The 22,921-nt window shown below is 42.4% G+C and overlaps 2 protein-coding genes across 5 annotated transcripts; one reads left to right on the forward strand and one right to left on the reverse strand.

Moving 5' to 3' along the window:
- Positions 1–77: 77 nt before the first annotated feature.
- Positions 78–15,125, forward strand: tecpr1a (tectonin beta-propeller repeat containing 1a). Its single transcript, XM_085284016.1, has 24 exons — positions 78–280; positions 2,820–3,059; positions 3,583–3,765; positions 3,850–3,972; positions 4,062–4,181; positions 4,463–4,637; positions 4,718–4,818; positions 5,286–5,387; positions 5,514–5,662; positions 5,751–6,346; positions 6,506–6,651; positions 6,737–6,892; positions 7,063–7,212; positions 7,352–7,509; positions 7,608–7,838; positions 9,890–9,986; positions 10,189–10,268; positions 10,388–10,444; positions 10,706–10,880; positions 11,504–11,639; positions 11,780–11,872; positions 12,017–12,123; positions 12,340–12,459; positions 13,567–15,125. The coding sequence occupies exons 2-24, from the start codon at positions 2,835–2,837 to the stop codon at positions 13,708–13,710; spliced, it is 3,624 nt and encodes a 1,207-aa protein (XP_085140142.1). The 5' UTR covers positions 78–280; positions 2,820–2,834; the 3' UTR covers positions 13,711–15,125.
- Positions 15,093–22,839, reverse strand: bhlha15 (basic helix-loop-helix family, member a15). 4 transcript variants are annotated; one of them, XM_085284020.1, is made up of 4 exons: positions 22,336–22,839; positions 22,092–22,185; positions 21,249–21,440; positions 16,297–16,431 (listed from the first exon to the last, which is right to left on the reverse strand). In XM_085284020.1, the coding sequence occupies exons 1-3, from the start codon at positions 22,717–22,719 to the stop codon at positions 21,256–21,258; spliced, it is 663 nt and encodes a 220-aa protein (XP_085140146.1). In that variant the 5' UTR covers positions 22,720–22,839; the 3' UTR covers positions 16,297–16,431; positions 21,249–21,255. The 4 variants fall into 4 exon arrangements, with proteins under 4 accessions (XP_085140149.1, XP_085140148.1, XP_085140146.1 ...); XM_085284021.1 differs by lacking the exon at positions 16,297–16,431 and adding an exon at positions 17,031–21,084; XM_085284023.1 differs by lacking the exons at positions 22,092–22,185; positions 22,336–22,839 and having other exon boundaries at positions 15,093–16,431; positions 21,249–21,380.
- Between the last annotated feature and the right edge of the window lie 82 nt (positions 22,840–22,921).

A 22,921-nucleotide genomic window follows, 5' to 3' on the forward strand; every position in this document is an offset into this window, starting at 1 on the left:
CAGTACTACTCCTGAACAGCCTGAACATGAATTATAGCTTTACAGCGCCCTCTGCTGCTTGTCTGCTAAACAGCACTTCTACAAGCGCCTGCTGCCACGGAAACTGCCAGTGGGAACAGAAGTAACAGCACTTCCTGTTTCAAACAATCATTTCTGTCGTGAGTGAGCAGCTACGGCACACAGAATGACTCGGACAGCTTACGATCCTTCTCCACTGGATGAATGAACAGCTGTGACTTCTCACCACCGCCGACAGCCGCTTTATGAGAGGAGGCTCAAGGTTGGCTGCTTGAACTCTTTCTGTTTGCTATTTCTATCCGGCTAAGCCCGTAAGCCTGTACCAAAACAAACTGAGCATCGTTAAATCATAGAGCTGGCTTTACTGCACACCTTCGTTTGGGGGCATTTCATTTCACATGTCCCTCTCCTGTCAGTCGCCTCTACAGAAAATAGTCCAATATTTCAAGCTAATCTTACACCGTTGCTAATAGGCAGCTACGTACTTTATTACTTGGTAGTAAGCCCCACGGGTGAACAAGCGCAGTCGCTTCAAACGTGTGTGTGTGTGATATCTTTATGTATTTTATTGTTACCATCAACCTGGTGTGTGCTGCATGTACAGCTGTGAGTGACAGGATACGCCTTGTAGCAGCAGCAGCGTCCCTACTTGTTACGAGATGCTGTGAAACAGTTGACTGCCACTTAGCTAGCCCAGAGCCCACTCTGTGATCTGTGTACATTTCACATACAAGCTTGGTTATTACAAATGCCACACGTATAGTGTGTTAAATGTGGGTCAGCAAATTGCGCTGAGTAGACATCGAGCAACGCAGTGCAAAGGTCATCGCCACTACAGCGCATGATCCAAACAACTAGTTTACAGATGGGTAAACAACTGTTATCTAAGGAGGCCATTTGGCCCTTATCTCCCTATTTTCCACACACACTTTGTTCATATTTGTGTATAATTGTGGCCTGCTTTTTCCTTCTGTACTGTTGGTGGGTTATGTCTTCAGGCTCCTGCTCATTTTAAATTGTGTAGTATGCTTTGCTTGATATGCAGTGGTCATGAAAAATATATTTATATTAATCAAGCATGACATTCTGACCACAGACAGGTGAAGTGAATAACTCTGATTATCTCTTCATTATGGCACCTGTTAGTGGGTGGGTATGCTAGGGAGCAAGTGAACATTTTGTCCTCATAGTTGACATTTTAGAAGCAATAAAAATGGGGAAGCAAACAAACAAAATCGAGTCCATCACAGTTTGTTGCATATGGGGCTCCATAGCTGCGGACCAGTCAGGGTGCCCATGCTGACCCCTGTCTACGCCTGAAAGCACCACCAGTGAGCATGTGAGCCACAAAAGATGTGCCTAATCTGATGAAGCATGTTTATTTGATATCATGTGGACGGCCAGGTGCATGTGGGTGTTTTGCTGGGGAACACCTGATACGACGATGGACTATGGGAAGAAGGCAAGCCGGCTAAGGCAGTGTGATGCTTTGAGAAATGTTCTGCTGGGCAACATTGGGTCCATGTGGATGTTACTTTGACACATAACACATATCTAAGCATTGTTATAGACCACGTACATGCTTTCATGGAAACGGCAGGATAATGCAAGAGGCCTGAGTACAGAAAACATTCAAAAATTGAGACAGATAAATAATAAAAGACATGATCACATATTAAGAAAAAGATATGCAAAAGTAGTTGCAGATAGACAGATGCAACCATTTAAAATATTCCGCTGAAATCAGAGAGTACAGCTGCATTTTTAAATTTCTTTGTAGCTCTTTCCATTATTTATCAGCAGTGAAGTATTTCAATCCAGGTTTTCTAAGTTCAGACTGATCAGGAGGTACAGCTAATGCTAAAATGTCCCATGAACTGACATTGTAAGTACTGGTTTAAATTCAATCAAGGAGCAATGGTAAGCTAAGGGAATCTTGGGAGCAGAGCCTTGTAAACAAACATCATACATTGCTGCTCTCTGCGATTTTCTAGGGAACACCATCCCACTTTTTCATATAAGATATAGTGTTGAGGAAGAAAAGAATCACTTGTGATAAAATCATAATGCACTGCGATACAGTGAGGGAGATTGGTGGGGGAGGCAGATGGACCGGTATAGTGTCTGCAGTATTGTAGAATCACTGTATCCATCTGTTGTGATAAAGAGACTGTTTACTGTGAAAGCAAAACTGTCAGTTTTACTGGCTGATCGATGTTCCTGCTTTTATTTATAGTCATGTATGGTTTGGAGTGACTGAAAAAATGAGATTGCAGATAGAAGCAGCTGAAACGTGTTTCCTCCAAAGTGTTTCTGGGCTCAGCTTTAGAGAAAGTGTCAGGAACTCACTCATTTACAAGGGGATTTAAGGTGTTTTAACCATCTGACTAGGATGATGTTTCACACATGTCTAAAAGGGAGGGACAAATCCCATGCTGGCATCGGAACACCATGGTGTCTCCCAAGAGAACTAGAGGAGACGGCCAGGAAGTGGGAGTTCTAGACTGCCGGCTCCACGTACAAATCCACGCATGGACCAACTGTGAAGGATTCAAATTGAGTTTTTACTGATCTGCTTAAAGTGTCCAACCCTATCTCTGAGCCAATTTCGCTTATTTTTGCCATGTCCAAAACATTTTTATGAGGCCCAGTGTTTTTAAACACATACTTCAGCATATTTACACAGCAGCTGATGCCAAATGTTGTGGCACACGTCTCAGTGTTTTAGCCATTCATTCTGGGAAATTGTACAACGTAATTTCAAAGCCACATTATCAGCATTAACCCATTTTCTTCGTCAGGTTCCAGGTGCAGCCATGCCCGTCTCACTGCTGTGGGCTGTGGACGTCTATGGGCGGGTCTACGGCCTGTCCACGGCGGGGCAGCAGTGGGATCAGTGCCGCGATGCCCAGATGGAGTTCAAGCGGGTCACGGCGGCACAGCAGTGCTGCTGGGGCATCGCCTGCGACAACAACATCTACCTGAACGTTCACGCTTCCGACCTGTCCATCCGCTACCAAGAGGAGACCTATGAAAATCAAGTGGGTCTCTGTGACTAGTCGGGGGCTGTCATTCTTTAATGACTGTAATTACATTAAAATAAGTTATTGTAAAAGCCAAGAAATATGTAATAAGGAACCCACATTATTTGTCTGTCTTTAAGCAAGTTTGTAATACATTTTCTTTTTATTATTATTGCACAAGTAAAATTGAAAGTTAAAGTTCCCCATTATATGTTCAGCATCCTCATATGGCAGAGTCCCACTTCTCTGTTGCTAAATCCACAAGCCATTAGGCTACGTGCTTTAACAAGTGAACCTTAGAAGCATCCTAAACCAGTTTTTAATGGGAAAAAATTCTCACAGTGCAAGATCACGAAACCTTTTTTTAACACTGCTCTTTCAGATTATCCCCATTAGGTCGACACTCAGTCATTTTCATTCTTGTGGCTACATCTTCATGGGATATCTCACTAAAAGTGCTCTTGTTTTCCCTTAATATGAAATAAAAGGCAACACCACCGGCTTTAACGCAGTTCACTTTCTCTGCCCAACTTTTTGTCAGCGTTGGAATCCCGTAGACGGTTTTTCTGAACGTTTGCTGCCAAGCGACCGCTGGCAGTGGAGTGACGTCACAGGTCTGCAGCACCAACCTCTGGACAGCTTCCAGCTGCCCTCCAGCAGCTGGGAGTGGGAGGGTGACTGGTATGTGGATGAAAACTTTGAGGGAGAGCCCACAGAGAAAGGGGTGAGTTTAAAAAATGCGTGTCTGCTTCAGTTACTGCCCTTTTTTCCTTTCTCTGGTGTGACCTGTTCAGATGTTTGTTTCCAGGGATGGACCTATGCCATCGATTTCCCTGCCACCTATACTAAAGACAAGAAGTGGAACTCCTGTGTCCGTCGCAGGCGATGGCTCCGCTACAGGAAGTACAAAGCAATGGACACCTGGGCTAAGGTGGGTGTTACTGCATAACATATGCATGTAATGAGTGCTGATGGGTGAATGCGCGTATTAAGTTCTTGTTTTCCTTGTGTGCATGGCAGATCCCCTCACAGCACACAACTCTACCAGATCCCTTCAGCGACATCAGCTGTGGAGGTTGGGAAATTAGTGAGGAACCCAGGGGCCGTCTGTGTCTGTGGGCTGTATCCCTGCAGGGCAAGGTATAGATTATATATACAGGGCAGCACCTACCTTGTTTTAGGTATCAGTGGCAATGTTATTATGCTGCTATATGCTCAGATTGAGAATTTCTTGACTGTTGAAGTAATTCGTGTTTATTAACTGTGTATGCTTCAAATCATTTGCTATTAAAAGCAGAGTTAGACGTTAGCAGCATGGTAACTACTTTAAAATGATCCTGTCTCACACATACATTCGTGTCACACCAAAATTGTTTGATAGCAGCTCTTAATTTTCGGAATCTGTCTTTGTCACTGTTCAGGTGTGGTTTAGAGAGGGAATCTATCACCATAATCCTGAGGGCGCTTCATGGGAGGAGGTGCTTCTACCTGGAGAGGTGGTCCAGATCAGCTGTGGCCCAGCAGACCTGGTCTGGGCTGTGCTCTGGGAGGGGCAGCTCATTGTCAGGGAGGGCATAAGCAGAGACTGCCCTAAAGGTACAAATAGGCTCACTGATGGGAGGGTGACGTGGTGTTTCTGAGTAAATGTTTGAGAATTAATATTTCCTGCAATCCAGGTGCCTCTTGGGCAATAGTGGAGTCTCCCAGCTCCGATGTGGGAGCTACACACGTAGCCGTGGGAAACAACGTGGTCTGGGTTGTGACGAAGGACAATAAAGTAAGAAACTGCTGCAGTCACGTAAAAAAAATCTGCTTTTAATCAGTGGAAGTACTTCCAAGATTTAGCATTTTCCTTTGTCAGTGGCTAATTCTGTTGGTCAGTTTGCACTAGCTGAATGTGCAAAGATGGCAGTGTGACCAAGCTAAAGCTTTCAAATGTTTCACTTATTTATTTATAATGAAGATTTATTTCTTTCCTCAGCTCAGTAAATGGAGCATAAAGACCAACAAATGCGAAGTAAAAGAACAGAAACAAATATTAGGAGCTGCTCTGCCAATCTTTTACTTTAATAATCTGTGTTGGCACTTCACAGTTCACTCCTAATTTCAACACTGTGACTGACACAACATGAAAAATGTCTAAACATAGTTAAACAGGCTTGTAACAGCTTGTTGTTAAAACTGCAGGGATTAAACCTGCGATGTCTTCAGAATACCTCTCACTCTACGCTCCTGCTTTACCAGGTGTGGTTCAGGCGTGGCGTGAATTCTCATAACCCGTGTGGCTCCGGCTGGATCAGCATGGTTGGAGAAATGATCATGATCAACGTAGGACAGAACGACCAGGTGATTCAGTGTGTCCTCAGTGTAACTGCTGGGAATCTTATAAGGACTGCTACATGGCTTTATTACTGCATGTTTGCAAGTGATGCAGTCATGCTGAGGTTTTCTGAAAGTTGCTGGTGTTCATAGGTGTGGGCTATCAGCTCTGAGGACCGAGCTGTGTACTTCAGACAAGGCGTGACCTCAAGTGAGCTGAGTGGGAAAACTTGGAAGGCTATTACCGTTCCCCGAGACGGAGACCGATCCCACTCCAGCGCCAGCGCAAACAGCCTGCAGAGGTGGATGCGCCTCAGAGGACACACACTCTAGTTAGCTTTTTAAAAATGTAATATTAAAGTTAATTCTCTCTCTGTCTGTGTTTCTCAGTGCCGGATGTTTTTTCTGTGGTGAGGTGCGTGCTCCGTCAGTAGCAAGTGATGCAGAATCAGACCTAGAGAAAGGATCTGCAGATGGGCCCGGTTGCCTGGTCACCTCCACCTCCCCGGATACCTTTGTGGACGCCCCATCTGACCCGCCCACTGACACTCCCAAACCCCGTATCCCCAAGGTCACCAGCGACAGCTTCATCTCTGAACTCGTCTCCGATCGAGAATCGGGGAAGACCTCGAGAGATGTTGGAAAAGCCACTCCCACTGTTCTAGAGGAGGACACCATCTCACACGAAGGAGATGCCAAAGCCCCCTGCGCTGGTGTTGCTCTCTCTCCTAGCCAGTCTGGCAGCCCTCTTGATACCCAGTGGAGTAATGTGGATCTGGAGGAGGCACAGAGCCAGCAGGCTCAAACTGGAGCAGTGCTGGACTCAGCTGACACCTGCAGCTTGTCCTCAGTAGCCACTTACACCCTTGCCATGGAGGATCCTTATGGTGGAGACGAGCACCCTCTGTGGGCCTGGGTCAGTGGAGGAGGCTGCTCTGTGGACAGTCACTCCCAGCTCAGCTGGTTTAACTCTGTGAACACTGCATGTGAGTTCAGTGAGCTAACTCACCGGTGATTGAACGTTTAGATTTTTATGTAACTTTAAGTAACATGTAACTTGTATAAAAGGATGATAAGTCAGTGCTTATGCTCAGTTTCAATGAAGCAGCATTGATGTCATTATTTTTGTCTTTTTATTCATCCAGCCTTAGTCCAGTCAGTCCAGTCCATGAGTTTGTCAGTCAGTCCAGCCCAGACGGCAGCTTGGCGAAAACAAATCTTTGAGCAACTCAGCGAGCGGACCAGGAGAGAGATTGATAATTTCAAACATTATGAACAAGCCATAGAACAGGTACCTTCTCAACCATGCACTTTACCACCCGTTTCTTTCATTAGCATGTCATTTGATTCGTTCACTTGATCCAATCCTGTTGCAGTCTGTGTGGGTGAAGAAGGGAAGCATGCAGTGGTGGAGAGACTGGAAGCCACATAAGTGGATAGATGTTCATTTTGCCTTGGAGCAGTTCTCAGGACCGGAGGGCAACAAGGACGGCATCCTGTTCATCTATTACAACTATTATGAGGAAAAGAAGGTTAGACGGAAGTGTGCGTTTGTTTAGTAAAAAAGTGTCTTCCTTAAGTTTCATGTGTTAACTTTTCTTTGATTATCATTTACCGCTGGCTGCGACATAACACCAAAGCAGACTGGCTTACTGAAGGCTTACTGTATATTTCAACTTCTCTTTTCTAACACTTATTTTAGTACCTGCATGCCTTTATCAATGAAGTTACCATCCTGGTTCCTGTGCTAAATGACTCCAAACACACTTTTGCCATCTATACTCCTGAGCGGACCAAACAGAGGTGGCCTATTCGATTAGCGGCTGCCACAGAGCTGGAAATGCATGATTGGGTGGGTATGGAAAGAAAAAAATAGCACAGTGGAAAGTAATAATGTAATACTATGCAGCATTTATTCATGTATATCATCTAAAAATGTCATTTGTTTCTCCATCTTTGCCTCCCTCCGCCTGCTCTGTCCTGCTCTTCAGCTGGCATTGTTGAGTGTGTCATGCTGTGACTCAAGGGGGATCCAGGGTCCTCCCGCCAAACAGGCCATCTGGTCCATTACCTGTAAAGGGGACATCTTTGTCAGTGAGCCCTCACCTGGCCTAGAGGCCGTGCCTTACCCGACACCCTGCGACCAGATGTAAGAATGAGCTGCACGTCACTAGACTGATGGCTTTAACCTTCTGCTATATGACTTTCTATTCTAACCACTTAGCTTTATTTCTTTCCTCTCTGCAGGTTCTGGCGACAGGTTGGAGGCCATCTGCATATAGTGGAGTGTAACAGTGTTGGGATAGTGTGGGGGATCGGCTTTGACCACACAGCCTGGATCTACACCGGGGGCTACGGAGGAGGGTTCTTCCAGGGATTGGCAAGCAGCACAGATAATATTTACACCCAGACGGACGTTAAGAGCGTTTACATTTATGAGAATCAGCGGTGGAACCCCGTTACTGGCTACACTAACAGGTACTGTGCAAGAGTGGAGCTTCTGTTGCTTTATTGTTGGAAAGTGTTGTCAGAATATATGCGATAATTTGTTTTGTAGAGTTAATTCTGCTATGTCAAGGACACAGAAATATCCAGTCTAATACCTAGCTGTACAATATGTCCACTGTGTAACACAAAGTCAGTTAAACTCCAGGGATACCAATCTGTCCTTTTAGGAACCATAAGAATTAATTTAATCTAAGCTGGTGCAAGTACAGGAGCAGGTGCACCGGAGAAGCAACAGTTCAATTCACTTGTATTTATGTAGCACAAATTCACATCAACAGTCACCTCAAGATGGTTTATTTTATATGGTAAAAACCCTACAGTAATACAGAGATAACCCCAACAATCCCACAACCCCCTATAAGTAATCACTTGGTGACAATGGGAAGGAAAAACTCCCTTTTAACAGGAAGAAACCTCCAGCAGAATCAAGTTCAGGGAGAGGCGGCCGTTCCCATGACCATTTGGGGGGTGAGCGGAGGGAGACGGGACAAAATAATTTAATGATTACTAATGGTTAAATGCAATCGAATATAAACATAAAGAAGTAAGTGAAGAAGAAATACTCACCCACTACAGCCTATTGCAACTAAGTTATGGTTCAGGCTTAACTATAAGCTTTACCTAAAAGGAACGTTTTAAGCCTGATCTTGAAAATAGAGAGGGTGTCTGTCTCCCAAATCCAAACTGGGACCTGGTTGCACAGAAGAGGGGCCTGAAAGCTTACTTGAAAACTCAAGTAAGCCAGCAGTCTCAGAGTGATGTGCTCTGTTAGGATACTGTGAAGTCTCTAAGATCGGAATTTTAGAAAAGGATTTTAAGAGGGAGCCAATGAAGAGAAGCCAGTACGAGAGAAATATATTCTAACTGCTTCCTGTCAGTGCTCTCGCTGCAGCATTCAGCTGAAGGCTTTTCACCGAGATTTCAGAGAAACATGATAATAATGAATTACGATAGTCCAACCTAGAGGAAATAAATGCATGAAATAATTTTTTAGCATCACTCGAAACAGGATGTTTGTAATTTTAGTGATTGTACAAATGTATGAAGGCAGTTCTACATATTTGTTTTATGTGATCACTCCTGACTGAATTTACTCTAGTTTTGCTTTTTGGCATTTACATTGCACCGGTAGTACAGCTTGTCTAACATAGTACACGCATAAGTAAAATTGCAAGAATGTTTTGAGAGAGACAGAGCGTCAACCCAACAGCAGGACCGGTATTTGCTCCTTTGTGCATGGAGAAAAAGGAGCCCTACAAAAATACTTCTAATAGGCATGTTCATGTTTCTGAGCAAAACTGCCCAAAACAGACTCTGTGACGGTTTCATCCTTTAGTGGGACCTGTGCTCATACCAGTCCTGCTTCTGTGTTGATGCTCTTCTAGGGCCCTATCCAGCACTCCTCCTGTAACAGCCCATCTCCTGTTATCTCCTCTGCACTCAGACAAATATAACTGTAAAGAGGGGAAATTTTCACATGTAATAAATGTAATAAATCTCATGCATTTGTAAAAGCTGCAGTAGGTAGGTGTCATTTGTTTAGTCTCTCCCTGCCAACACCAGCAGGTGCAGGTGTTTCACTAAAAATAAGTTAATCGAGAATTTCTGATCCCATTCTCTTCCACTTTAACTGTTACAACAGTGGATTTTAGTTGTTTGTTTTTTTTACATTAATATATGTGTGATTCTTATTTTATTTTTGTATTTTGGGGGGAGACGGAGCCCAGAAAAGAAACAGGATCCTAGTTTCCACAAAGACCAGCTGATGAACAGTGTACTGAAAGGTTGCCTAGCTACACCAAAAGCCAACATCTCATCAAGTCCATTTGAGATTTCTTTATTTTATTTTATTATTATTATGTTTACATAAACCGAGCAATTGTGGAAACATTTAAAACTTTGCCATTGCACTCTGATGTGACAAATAGACAATATATTTTAACAGTCATTTCAGCTGAATCACATGTTGTTTTGATTTGTGTGTGTTTTCTGTCATTGAACGTTGCTATTCTTTCTTTTAGAGGCTTACCAACAGACCGCTACATGTGGAGTGATGCTTCAGGGCTACACGAGTGCACCAAAGCAAATACAAAACCTCCCTCCCCTCAGTGGACATGGGTAGGCAAACACACCCACAGTGGGAGATTCCCCGTGTTGATCTGTAACCTTCTCTGTGATAATTACAGTAGCTGCTATTCTTGCCTTCTAACCATTAGTTTGAAAAATACTACTATCTTTTCTTAAATATATCACACATAAGGGGTGTGGCCAGATCTGCAGGTGCGTTGAGTGTTTCACTTCCCCTGTTTGCTGTTTTCAGGTGTCAGAATGGGCTATCGACTACAGCGTGTCTGGCGGGACGGACAGAGAAGGCTGGCAGTATGCAGCTGATTTTCCAGCGTAGGTTTCATATGCTGTTCCTGAAACCCCACCTGCTGCTTCACTTGGTTCAAACTATGATCTTGATTTATTTATCTTTCCTTTAATTCATTCTTTCGCTTCCCCATGTGTCTGTGCAGGTCATATCATGGCTATAAAACGATGAAGGACTTTGTGCGTCGTAGGCGATGGGCAAGGTACTATAAAAAGCATTGGTCTGTGCACTATTTATTCAGCAGGTACACAGCACTCTGAAAGTTGCCATCCCTGTGTTTGTTTTTTAATCAGACTGGGACAAATGGGCCATAATCAGCACAATATATTATGGTGTTAATCATATAACGTTTGTTACTGTAGAATTTTAAATTCTGGAGAGAATCTGAAATAATGTGCAGGAAGGTATTTAACTGAAGAGATTTGTTGTCAAGGACACCTGTTTATTTGGCCTTAATGCGCAGGAAGTGTAAACTGACCACTACAGGACCTTGGCAAGAAGTTCCCCCCATCGCACTAAGTGATGTGACCATCCTGCCATGTGCAGCTCAGAGCACCGTGGACATGGTTCCTGTGTGGGCGATCAGTAACAAGGGCGACGTGCTTTGCCGACTGGGAGTCACCGCCCTGACGCCTGCTGTGAGTCATTAATAATATGCAAGCGGACACCAAATGAACTGGTTTAACATCTTTGGAGAGCAACCATTAAAGCTTATTGTCATTTTTTCCGCTTGCATAACAAATGCACGCAAAGTACAGAGAGGTGCATTAGCACATTGTCACTTATTTTTACTGTGGAGGTTCTTTTAGTTCTAATGTGGGCTTCTAGTGTGGAGAGTTTGAGAGATATTTGCATTTATTTCAAATACAACCACTTCAGTCAAAAGAAGATTGTAATTTCTATCAGCAGGGCATTAATGACAAGAAATATGATATGATGATAATGATGACTGACTAAGTCAGACGTTCCATGAATAGGAGCTGGTTGTGGGTTGAAAAGCGGCTTGCAGCATGCAGATTTGCCAGAGTTAGGGTAGCTATATTTGGCTTAATTTCTCATTTGGAGAAAGATAATTATTGTATTATTTTATGCTAAATTTATTAGTGCTTCTAAAGACAAAAAAGGAAAGGGGGAAAAAAAAGAAATGATGTTTATCAATGGACCAAAAACCTCCAAAGTTTCTTTTATTTCTGTTTATGAACATCTGAATATGGAGAAGCAGGTTTTTGAGAGGCAGTGCTTTCTCTGTCTGCTCTCTCAGGGATCTTCATGGCTCCACGTGGGAACAGACCAGCCTTTCAAGTCCATCTCCATTGGGGCTGCCAGCCAGGTGTGGGCTATTGCCAGGGACGGAGCTGCCTTCTACAGGGGATCTGTGTCACCACAGAACCCGGCAGGTCAGTGGGGAAAAAATGAAAACTGACAGTGAAGGCTGAAAATTTTAATTGCATTTGTCATGTCTGCATATTGAAATAAAATTTACTCAAGCAGATGCATTTTACCTGTGTTTTATGTGTGCGGGTGTCTCCCTCTGCAGGAGATTGTTGGTACCACATCCCATCTCCAGCCAAACAGAAGCTGAAGCAGGTATCTGTGGGAAGAACATCGGTCTACACTGTAGATGAGAACGGTAAAGCACAAAACGCAGCACAGATTTTTATTTACAGCTTAGGTTTATAAGTTACTTTTATAGATGAATGATGTAGTGTGTTCTGTTTATAGTTCCTGGTATGTATTTTTACGAGATGTCTGATGTGGGTGTTTTTCTATCAAGGTAACCTGTGGTACCGACAGGGTGTGACCCCCAGCTACCCTCAGGGCTCCTCCTGGGAACACGTATCTAACAATGTCCGCAAAGTCTCTGTAGGCCCTCTGGACCAGGTAGGACATTATGGCACCACCTTCATCCATTTCATCCTTAAAAGCTGAATGCAGTTAACAGATTTTACCTCACATATTTATAGGCATGGAGGTTCAGACTTCTTGTCTTTCTAATTTGTGGCGCTTGTAATGTAAAAGTGATTCAGTTCAGGGAACACGTACCACACCGCGTGTTTATTTGTGGGTGATTTTGTTGCTTTTGTTTTGGGGCTGCAGGTATGGATCATAGCAGACAAGGTGCAGGGCAGCCACAGTCTAAGCTGCGGGACGGTGTGCCATCGACTCGCAGTCCAACCCATGCAGCCCAAAGGACAGTCCTGGGACTATGGCATTGGGGTAAAGAAACCGAACAGTATGACTGGAAAATAACAGTTTCTGAACAGTTTCTAACTTCTATGCTAGTTTCATTTTAGTGGAGAGAAAGAATATCAACCAAAAAACACATGATCTTGATTTATTTATCAAGATCCTCAGTGTGCTGAAGTCGTCATGTACCCTTTGCAGAAAAACAGCTCCAATATGAAAGCAATTCAGTTTCCATCCAGGTGATCAGGAGTATTTGCGATTGACTGGACTGATTGTAATCTGTAATCTTAGTTCAGTCAGTGATTTGCAAATCAATTTATAACTTTTAACGTAATATGTTTTTTCTGGATTTTTGGTTGATATATATCTCTTTCCAGTAAAGTAAAACTACCATGACAAATTAGAAACTACTTGTTTCTTCGTGAGTGAGCAAACTTATTCAACATGAGGTCCAATAATTTCCTCTACTGTATATGTGTCATGAGTGAATTGTCACCATTTTTTTTACTGATCCTGTCCTTCCCAAAATGCAACAAAATAAAGGCATATTGTTATCACAGTAATGCAGCATTTTATTGGTAGTTGTTGATATTTTGAGCACGGCAGTCTCCAGCAGATATATTTATACATCACATTTTCCCACAGACTTAGATTTTTTTCTGTTATCTGCTGAAGTTTGTCTCCTTGTTTTTTAATGCTAAAAAGCATCATCAAGCATCCTGTGCAGCTTGTTCAAGTAAAGTAAACGCTGCACATAATCTGGGGTGTGTTCAACATGCTAATTGTAATATTATTTTCTTTTGGCTTGTTTATTTTTTTCATTAAAAAAGAGGGGTCACATTTTATATATGCAGTTTTTATGGGGGATTTTTTTTAATATGAGTTGGATGGGAGGTGTTGAAAACTACAATTACCAACACAAAGTATATCAAGCTTATTGCCGTTTGAAAAAAACAAGAACAGTAGAGTAAATATTAGTTGCTGGAACACTTCAGTCTTCATGTGCAAACTGCAGTAGAACAACAACAGAAAGGTGTGGCTCCCAGTTTTCAAGGCTTTGTTTAGTGCTTATAGACAGATGGTAAACAAGCTTATCCTCAGTAATAATAATTATCACCCCTGTGTCACTGTTTTTAGGGTGGATGGGACCATATCACAGTCAGAGGGAACTCTGTAGAACCGCCCCACATCCGTTTTCCCTCTCTAACAGACACCTCATCCCCTCGGAGCCTGCTGGAAGTCAGGAACACGGAGGTCGACAGCAGTACTTCAGGATGTTAGACAAACACAAATTTGTGCACACAAACTGTATAAAAAGAAACAAAACTCAGATTACCTTTGTAGTATTTTTTTAAAGCACAGCTTATTTTAACACTGGAATAGCAAGGTGATCCTTAAATCCTGAGGTTGGAGTTTTCACACCTTGTGAGCCGGTGAAACAGAGCAATGGATCTCAGACAATCAGAGCCATCTCTGATGACAAACATGCTTATCTGATCTGTCCCTGTGTTGTTTTTCATTTGTACTAGGCATTCATGTGATGGTCACGGCATTTTTGTGTCTGTTTCTGTAAGTGCGGTTAGTCTTTTGCCATTGAACTTAGTGGTCTTAATTCATTTTTGTCCTTATTTATTAATCAGGATGTGATGTTCATGATATGTGTGGTTTTTGTGTATAGATTACCACAACAAGTTAAGGTTAAGATGGTAGGGGGGGTTTATATGAAAGATGTATATTTTTTAAAATGTGCTTGAATTGTAGTTGAATAGTTGCTGGACCACCAGCTTCAGAATGAGTGTTATTTTGCATTTTATCCTGTGAGCAACAAGTCAATAGGGCCAGTTAATCTGAAGTTTTATCTTTGTTTACTTGTCTGCTCCTTTTGTCTGCTGATCTGGCACAGCATCTGCACTACTGAATACTTTTATGTGCATCTATGTGTCATCATTTGGATTCTGAAGACAAGAATTGGGGTGATTATTGCATGTAAAAAGTCAGCTTGTGAGGTAAACTGAACCCACTGTTAGCTGAATGACACTGGCTGAGAGAATTGTAAAACTACACTCCAAAACACGCTGTGTAATTAGCATTAGTCACTTCTAATCAGTCAAGTATTGTTTCTAGACAGATCGTAGAGGTTTACCCATGGACTGCTATTTGGTGCCAGGATGTAGCAGCTGTTAGAACACCTACACTGGTTTAAACTTACACATGCCTTGTGCAAAGACTTCTGATGTTATTACCTAAAAAAAAATCTATCATTATCATGAAGCATGTACACTGGTGAATATTGTAAAATGAGGAAAATTACTGTAGTCTTATAGCTGAAACGCTCAAACTGAACCTTCCTCTTTCTCAGGAGTGCTGCATGCTGTTAACTTCCTTTGACATAATGGTTGTAGAATGACTGAGCAGTAAGGGGGAAAAAAACATTATCTTTTGTTGCAAGATTGCAAAATACTAGTATCTACTCAGTATCGTGGCAGTTGTTATATTACACGGACTACTAAACATCATGCACGGGCATCAGTTTATGTCAATAGCTGCTTAAATGCACCTTCGCTGTCTAAACCTGCTGAACTATTTGTAAATGTTGCAAGTGAGATCTCTATTATCTGTGAATACTGAACATTGTGTGTGGTCAAAAAAAGAAACAGTCTGTGTCAATAATAAATACATGTATTTATTAATAACAACTTCTCAAATGTTTTTTTTCCCCCGTTATGATGTTTCACACAAAGTTTGCAGCTTAAACACACATGGAAACACAGCAGGGAGAGGGGATAAGCAAGTAACATACACGTTAAATAGCATCTGTGCCTTTAAGAACTCTTCTGTGTGCAGAAGAAGAGAAATGAGCTACGCGTTCAGATCAAGGGTGGATTATCATTGTGAGCGCTTTCTTGCAACAACACCTCAATATTTAAGCCTTCTGCTTGGTTGTCTTTCTTTCATGGATGCAACAGTTATGGCTCGAGGTTACACTGAGCAGGTTTCTCAAGAGTCGATACAAGAAGATGGCAAGATAACACAAAAGAGAACAATCCCCTTCCCCAGTTTAAACCACAACACGCAAGAAGAAGAAGGAAAAAAAACATGAGGGTGAAAAAAAAGCAGCCCTTCTTTCCTGGGCACATACATTACACAACTATGGTCCATTTGGTTTCACTTTCCAGTCTGCATTCTTCATGTCTGCTGTATAAAATCCTTCCATATTTTGCATGGAGTTCTGCACAGCTCACCTCTTGCTAGCATTTATTAGAGGTCTATGATCTGGGGGGGGAGCCCACTTCCTACAGAAAACACAGCTGAACGTCTCTAAGAGTGTGACTGTAGGAAGTGGGTAATGTTTGATTTGTCCAGCCCTCCTCCTGGTGGCTCCCCTTGCTTTAATCTTACTGTTAGCTTTGCTGGCTGAAGCTATGCATACTGGTGAGGTATTGGGTGAGACCTTCCTCCCCCTCTTCCTCCAGGTGCTGCTGGTAGCACTGGAGGAGCTTGGCAGCGCTGGCCTCTGAAGGGACCCCGCCAGCAGGCAGGCAGCCCCCTGACATATCCAGGATGATGGTGGTCAAAGCTTTGATGTAATTCTTAGCCAGGGTCAGCGTTTCGATCTTGGACAGCTTCTTCTCGGTTTTCACATGCGGGATGGCCTCGCGCAGTGCTTGGAAGGCGTTGTTGAGTTTGTGCATGCGCTGGCGTTCCCTTTCGTTGCTTTCCAGTCGACGGATGCTGCGCTCTTTGGTGCTGGAGCCGTGCTTGCGTCGCCGGCCTCCTCCCTGCCTCTTGCCATTGCCGCTCCTCAGAGAGCCCCTCCAGGAGCCACGGATCCGGACCGAGGCCTCTGAGCCTTCCTGCTCACTGGAGCCCGGCTCTGTGTCTGGCTCGAATTCCGGCTCCGGGTCGGACCAGTTCCTTCTGGATGGCTTCACAGCCTTCCCTTTGGATTTCATCTTGCTACTCCCCTTATCTCTGACAGAACAGATCTCAGGTTCAACAAACCTGGAAGACAAGATAGGAGTGTTAAGGACAAGAAAAAAAGGATATAAAGTGGCCCGCTTCATAGTTTTCCTTCAGTCAGCTCCAGTTTAAACAACTTGGCATCCTGTTGTATCTAATCAGACTTTTGCAGTGTGAAAACTCCATGATGTTGGTCTGTTACTCCACACTTCTTACCCCACAGTTCAGAGATAATACCCATGTCAAGGTTACACTCACAAAAACAGACCTGGCAGCTCACAGCAACAGCAAAGCTTTTTAACTTCACTTTAACTCACTGCATAGTTTGGTTTCACATAATAAGACTAAACCATCAGCTCCTAAACTTATTTAAGAAGAGGTTCTATTACTATTATATATTTTAAATGTGAATTTACAAACAGTGACAGTTTAAACTATACTATCACACGCTGTCAGATAAAGCTGTTTTACATAGATAAGTACGCACAATAAAAAAAAAAACGTGTATGTCTCCATCATCGTCATTATTTCCCTAACCTCAGCTTAATCACACCAACGGCAGTGCTGTGACCGATATGAAGATGAGCAGACACAAGTCAAATTCACTCACAACACAAATGGAAGGGAACTAAAAGCCTTACCTGGGAAATTATACTAATATTCTCCTTCCTGTTTCTTTTTACAGAAAAGGCGTCAGCATGCAGCCGGACATGATCAGCGACATAAAGTCAATTAAAGGAGCAGTGGGAATGAAGGAGCGCGAGAGCAGCACATCAGCGCGAGGCTCACAGATAACTGTCACACGTGAACGGCTACCTGTTGCTAACAGATGTACACGTCGCGCTGTTCAGCCAATCAGAGAGACAGCCCTTTCCCCCGCTAGCTCCGCCCTCAACCCTAAACCTCCCAACAACCTGCTGCTGTTGCTGCAGAAAGCCACAGATGTGCAAGAATTATACTGAACTTACATTTATACTAGGATGTTTGTGATTTTGATTTTTGGGGGATTCAGATTAACTTTGGCTCCCACTAATGTTTTCCAACGATACTTAGTAGTTGGTGGAAGCAGCATTCAAATCCAGGGATCATCTTATATAGACATGGTTAGGGAGACAGATCTAAGTGTCCTGCAGGCTGTGTGCTTTAATATCTGTGCTGTTCATTTGAGAAAAAGCACAAATAGCAGTCAGAACACGACTATTCAGTTCAGAAAGTGAAATACGTGGAGTACTTTTATAAAATATTAACTAAATAATTGGTTGAATATGCATACTTACCATTCACAAGTTCCAGCTGACATTTGCATAGATTCTGAGAACAGTGAAAATTTGTGTGCAGTAGTTCAGTGATGAAAAAAATATTTAATTGAAACCCTTTCAGTGTTAGTTTGGCCAGTTTACCTGGTGAATTAGGAATATTCTGATGTGATATTTTTGCGTTTCCTGCTTCCCATTTCTAGAAAGTGTAGTCGTTTTGCAGTTGACAAGCAAAATGTTAAGGATTTACTGGCTAACTAATGTAACTGAGGAGTTTTACTTTACTGTATTTCATTTAAAAAAACAATTAAGGCAATATAATGAGATTGCAGTGGTGGAATTGAGTGGTATGGTCTAATATTTTAAAAACCCTTACAAAAACTGCTCTTTTTTCCATACTGATCTGCTGATAACACGCTCAGCAACAGCATTTCCAACTGTGAAATGCTTTTTTATTCATTCAGGTGAATGCAAGTAAACCTTCTTCTTTTTCTGTTAAGCTGCAGACGTGCTCTTACCTTTAAGACAACTGTAGTAAAGTTAGTTCGTCTGAACAGTTAACATATTTTCCATTGTGACTTATCACCTTCTGCTGCTTCATTTGAATACAGTCCTCCAGGCTACAGCTGAATGTAGGCCTCGTTTAAACTTTGCTCCAATATTTGCTTTTCAACAGACAAACTTTTTGAGCTGCATTTTTTGCATTACATTACTTCTGATGGACAGCCTCAGGCCACTAGAAAACTAAAAAAAACACACACATTACAAAAAACATGCCATAAAAGAAAAGCAGAACAACTGCAATTATTAACACGCTCCTTCTTCACATGGAAATGTGATCTGCAGTAATCCAACTGTTTAACTTGGCAGCCTAATGCAGCTGTTGGCAGTTGGGATTACCTTATGTTGTGGTAGCAAGACTACAAAGACAGGGAGGAGTCACTACGGTGAGGTATACTGACTGTTCATCAGTGACTGCATTTGCAGTGTCTGCAAACATCTGGAAGATTATTGACAAACCCTGATGGTTTTCAATTCCACATTTTGCTTCAGTGACACATATACACAGGCAGAGAGACTCACAAGGTTAAATGATTGCAGTTATGCTATCGCAGTGCATAGATACTGGATGTTTATATATCAGGTGATGATTCCTCATTTGGGTAGGTAGGAATACATAAAAATTTAAAACGATGTTGGGGAAGGGCTTAAAGTAATGGGGCAATGGGCTTGTCGCTTCAAGCTACCTGCTTTTAACATTTGAGTTTTGGTGTTTTGAAATTCAATGTGGCGAATGAGAGGTGACTCTGACTGTGAATCTGAGACACAGTGCAGGCTCGTGGGATAGCAATTTGTCAGTCATAAGACTGACCCTGCTTTATCCTCCCTTTCGACTCTAAAGGCACCCATAATTTCCAGAATTAACATCACGTTTGATTTGGGGAGGTCTGAAGCTAGTGATGGAGAACATAATCTGATTAGAAAGGTGTTTACTGAGTTCAAAGGTCAGGAGTGCCCGAGGGCTGTTTTCTCATAGACTTCTACAGTATCAGCACAGTATTCAACAGTATCTATCTTTTAGAAACCACAGGAGTTGCTCCTGACTGGCCTCCACATATGTGGACATCACATTTTGGGTTATTTAGACCAAAATACTAAATTTTGCTCTACAAGGGCCTGATATCTTGGCTCTTATTTTTCTTAAAAACAAAAATAAGGTAAAAAATCCCCAATCAGCCCAAATATCAAAGAGAAATTAAAAATGTGTGCTGTGGAAGAGTTCGGGTCTTAGGAGGTTAAGACACATCCACATTGGCCTCACTTTTCAGATCTGGACACTATGAACCAGTTATGCGTTCATAGCTTTGTGTGCTTATTCTTACTATATGGCCTACACACTCACAAGACCTAAACAATGGTGTTGCTGTTTGTGACGAAACAAATCTCTAGAAAACATACAAAACCTCATGTCTATACACAGAAACCACACTGCTTCATGGCAGTTGGCCACTACATTTTTTCTATTCAACAAGTTAATGGCTAATGGATTTCTTATTATTTTAGTTACTCCCTTTAGGGGTCACAGTGGATTATCAGCCTCTATCTCACTCTATTTCTATCATCCACCTTGGTCACTTCAACCCACTACTTGTCTTCCTTTTCTCCATCCATGAATCTTCTCTGAGGTCTTCCTCCTTTCCTCCTGCCTGGGAGCTTCATCTTCAACATCTTTGGTCCAATCTTTCCTCTGCACATGCCCAAACCATCTCAGCCTCACCTCTCTAACTTTTTCTCCAAACCTCTTAGTCTGAGCATTAACAACATTAGCACAGTGTTGGGATGTCACAGACACAGCAACGTTACAGGTGTGAAGCTCCCAGCTTTTAGAAGCAAACACTTCCAGCGTTTGATGCCCTTGAGCAGCTTGTGTGCATTTGTGTGTGTGTGTGTGTACTTCTATTACTCGTGTTGTGGGAACATAAACCTGTTTACACAGTCACACAGTGGGGACTCGCCTCCCACATAAGGACAAAAGCCCCAAAAGTCCACATAATGTCAATCATTAGAGGATATTTAGGAGGACGCTTGGCTTAAGGTTACTATAAGTCTCATATAAATGAATATAAATGAATGGGATTTATTTTGATATCTTCTAAAGAGTGTGTGTGTGTGTGTGTGTGTGTGTGTGTGTGTTTGTGAACAGTAAGACAGGTCCTGCCAGGTTTCCTTCCCTCCTCAGCTACATTGTATCTAATCAACCAAACCTTGCTGAAGTTGCCTCTGTGGAAATATTATCTTTGCGCTTTAGTGTGCACAGTTTCTGCCTCCATTGGCCCTAAGGCTTACACTGTTTATTTTACCACAGCCGCTGATATGTTCTGAGCTCAACACACTTCAGTAATGAGGCAAGCAAACAGGGCCCCCGCAAGCATGCTCTGTTTGAGCAAAACAAACCATATAAACAACATATTTTCTTCAACACCAACATTAGCCTGAAAACTACAGCAATTTAAAGATAAAGTGCGACTGCAGAAGCACACAGGAGTTTGTTAAACACACGTAAGTTTCTGTTTCTGTTTCCTACATCGAGTCCAAGGACGCAACCTGGCATAAAGAGTAGCTTCCAAAGCAGTTTGCAGCTGGAAAGGCACCAGCACTCTTATGCAACTCTTATTTACCGTTATTTGACATCATGGGCAGTAATCGTGTCATACCAACAACTGTGAAAACTGAATGCGCTGTCAGAGAGTCCTGCTCGGCTGTGATGTCATGAATGGCAAGTGCGCTGAATCTATTTGGAGCAAAGACGGAGTGAAAAAAAAGCTATTAAAATCCCTGACTCATCATAAAAGGGGGAGGGCGGGTAGGAGATGAGTTAGGGTGAAGAGGAGAGATCTGGACGGTTAGTCAGTTTTTCCATTAGGCCAAGGCTGGCTCTCTGAAAGAAAAACAAGTGTGGATGTCACATTAGGCCATGGCGACAGTGAGATGGCCTTAGGCTGAAGGCAGACATTCTGATAGAAAGGCTGTCTTTACTTTACCACGTTTCATAAAAATCACCACATGCAGCTCAGTATGTGTGTGCATTTGCGTGTCACTCACCCTTATCTCACTCGAGGTCGGACTCAGTGACATAGGTGAGGAAAAGGCAGGTTTGGGGTAGACAGCCATTCTCTGGTCTGGACTGGGCAGTCCGGTTATGTATCTGCAGTAGGCTGTAGGGATGAGAGTGCCCGTCATACTGAAAATGGCAGCTCTTCTCCAAAGCCGAGAAGTCATCCTCCCATTCGAAGGCTGCACGCAAAACCAACCACATGTATAATTAGCCACACTGACAACTGTGTGATATCCTGCAGTGCACGGTGCAACCCTTGGTCTTTTTACATTGTCATAAGCCTTTTGTTTGATACAGATAAAAAGATAAAACTGTTAATAACACTGCCAAATATTATTTAGAATTATACTGCTGTTGCTGATGGTGATAACATCACCATCATATTTTATGAGCTCATTGTTCCATCTCTCTGTAAATAAAAAGGAAAAAGTAATGTAAAAAAAAAACACAGTAACTTCAGTGTAGCATTACTTCAGTCAAACTGATGACATGGCTGATACCCTTATCTCCGTCAAATTGATAACTGTCATGTACGTCAGCCTTTCTACAGCTTCATCTGCAAGCCACTTTGCAACCCACCTCGAGCCCAGCTCCTTCTTTTCATGCCGACCCCAATTTTGTTGCTATGGATACCTGCAATAGTGAGGTATTGCTACTGCTCTCTCTGGCTCAGCTTTACATGATGATACTACTAAATATAAATTACAGCATGAATGAAGGTGTTAAGTAAAAGTGCAATATGTTTCACTGGTACATTGTGTGTTTTGCTCTTTTTCTAAATAATGGCATACAATCTACAAAATCACTTGTGTAATTCTTGAAGACATTACCATTATCTTCTAATGTGACGCCTGGCAGGTTGGAGGAATAGCTGCTCATCAGAGACGTGTAAGACTCAAAGTGCATGTCCAGAGTTGGACTCTCCTAAGAATAAACAGGAAGTATTCAGTATTCAGTAACATGGTTGAAACAGTCCTGTTAAAAACATTTAATAAACACATTATTAGCTACAAAAAGATAAAAAGCCTCAAAATGCATTAAAATAAAGGTTAAAGTAGAACAGGAAATCAGTACCTGATCAAACAGGTAGACAATGACATCATCATCAAATGACACACTCTTCCTTATTTTCACTTTCCTGTCCCGTCCACATGATTCTCCTGGATGATTGTAGTTTTGAGAGGATGTTGGAAGTCTTCTTTGGTTGGCAGTATTTAAATTGTCTCTGTCAACATTTTCCCTCTGGTCATTCTCAGAGTTAGTGTTCGGACAGAAGGGGCATTGGGCAGTGGAGCTTTTCATAGCTGTCGTATTGTTGTTGTCACTGATAAGACAATCACTATTCCCAAGAAAAGTATTGCAATTCTGCAAGGAGTAAATGTCATTAAAAAGTTGTGCTGGCATACAGTCATCGCTGAAACTGATAAACTTATTGTGGTGATCTTGGCGGGCGGCCATATTGAATTTTTTTGTGTTAAAACTGTGTCCCACACATTTAAACTAAGTCTTGTCCAAGTGGGGAATCTGTACCAAAAAGATCAAGCAAAGCAAACGCTAGTTGCTTGATCCGTCGGCGCTGGCGACAGAGGGAGAAGGATGATGATGCTGTTACCAAGCTTGATCTGGAGTCAGTGTTCCTCCACGGTTTACAGGTTGAGCA

The sequence above is a fragment of the Mchenga conophoros genome, linkage group LG8, assembly GCF_057382185.1.
Source record: "Mchenga conophoros isolate Kocher_MC1m ecotype Shallow Benthic linkage group LG8, M_conophoros_male_GT1.1, whole genome shotgun sequence".
In the NCBI taxonomy this organism is placed as follows: Eukaryota; Metazoa; Chordata; class Actinopteri; order Cichliformes; family Cichlidae; genus Mchenga; species Mchenga conophoros.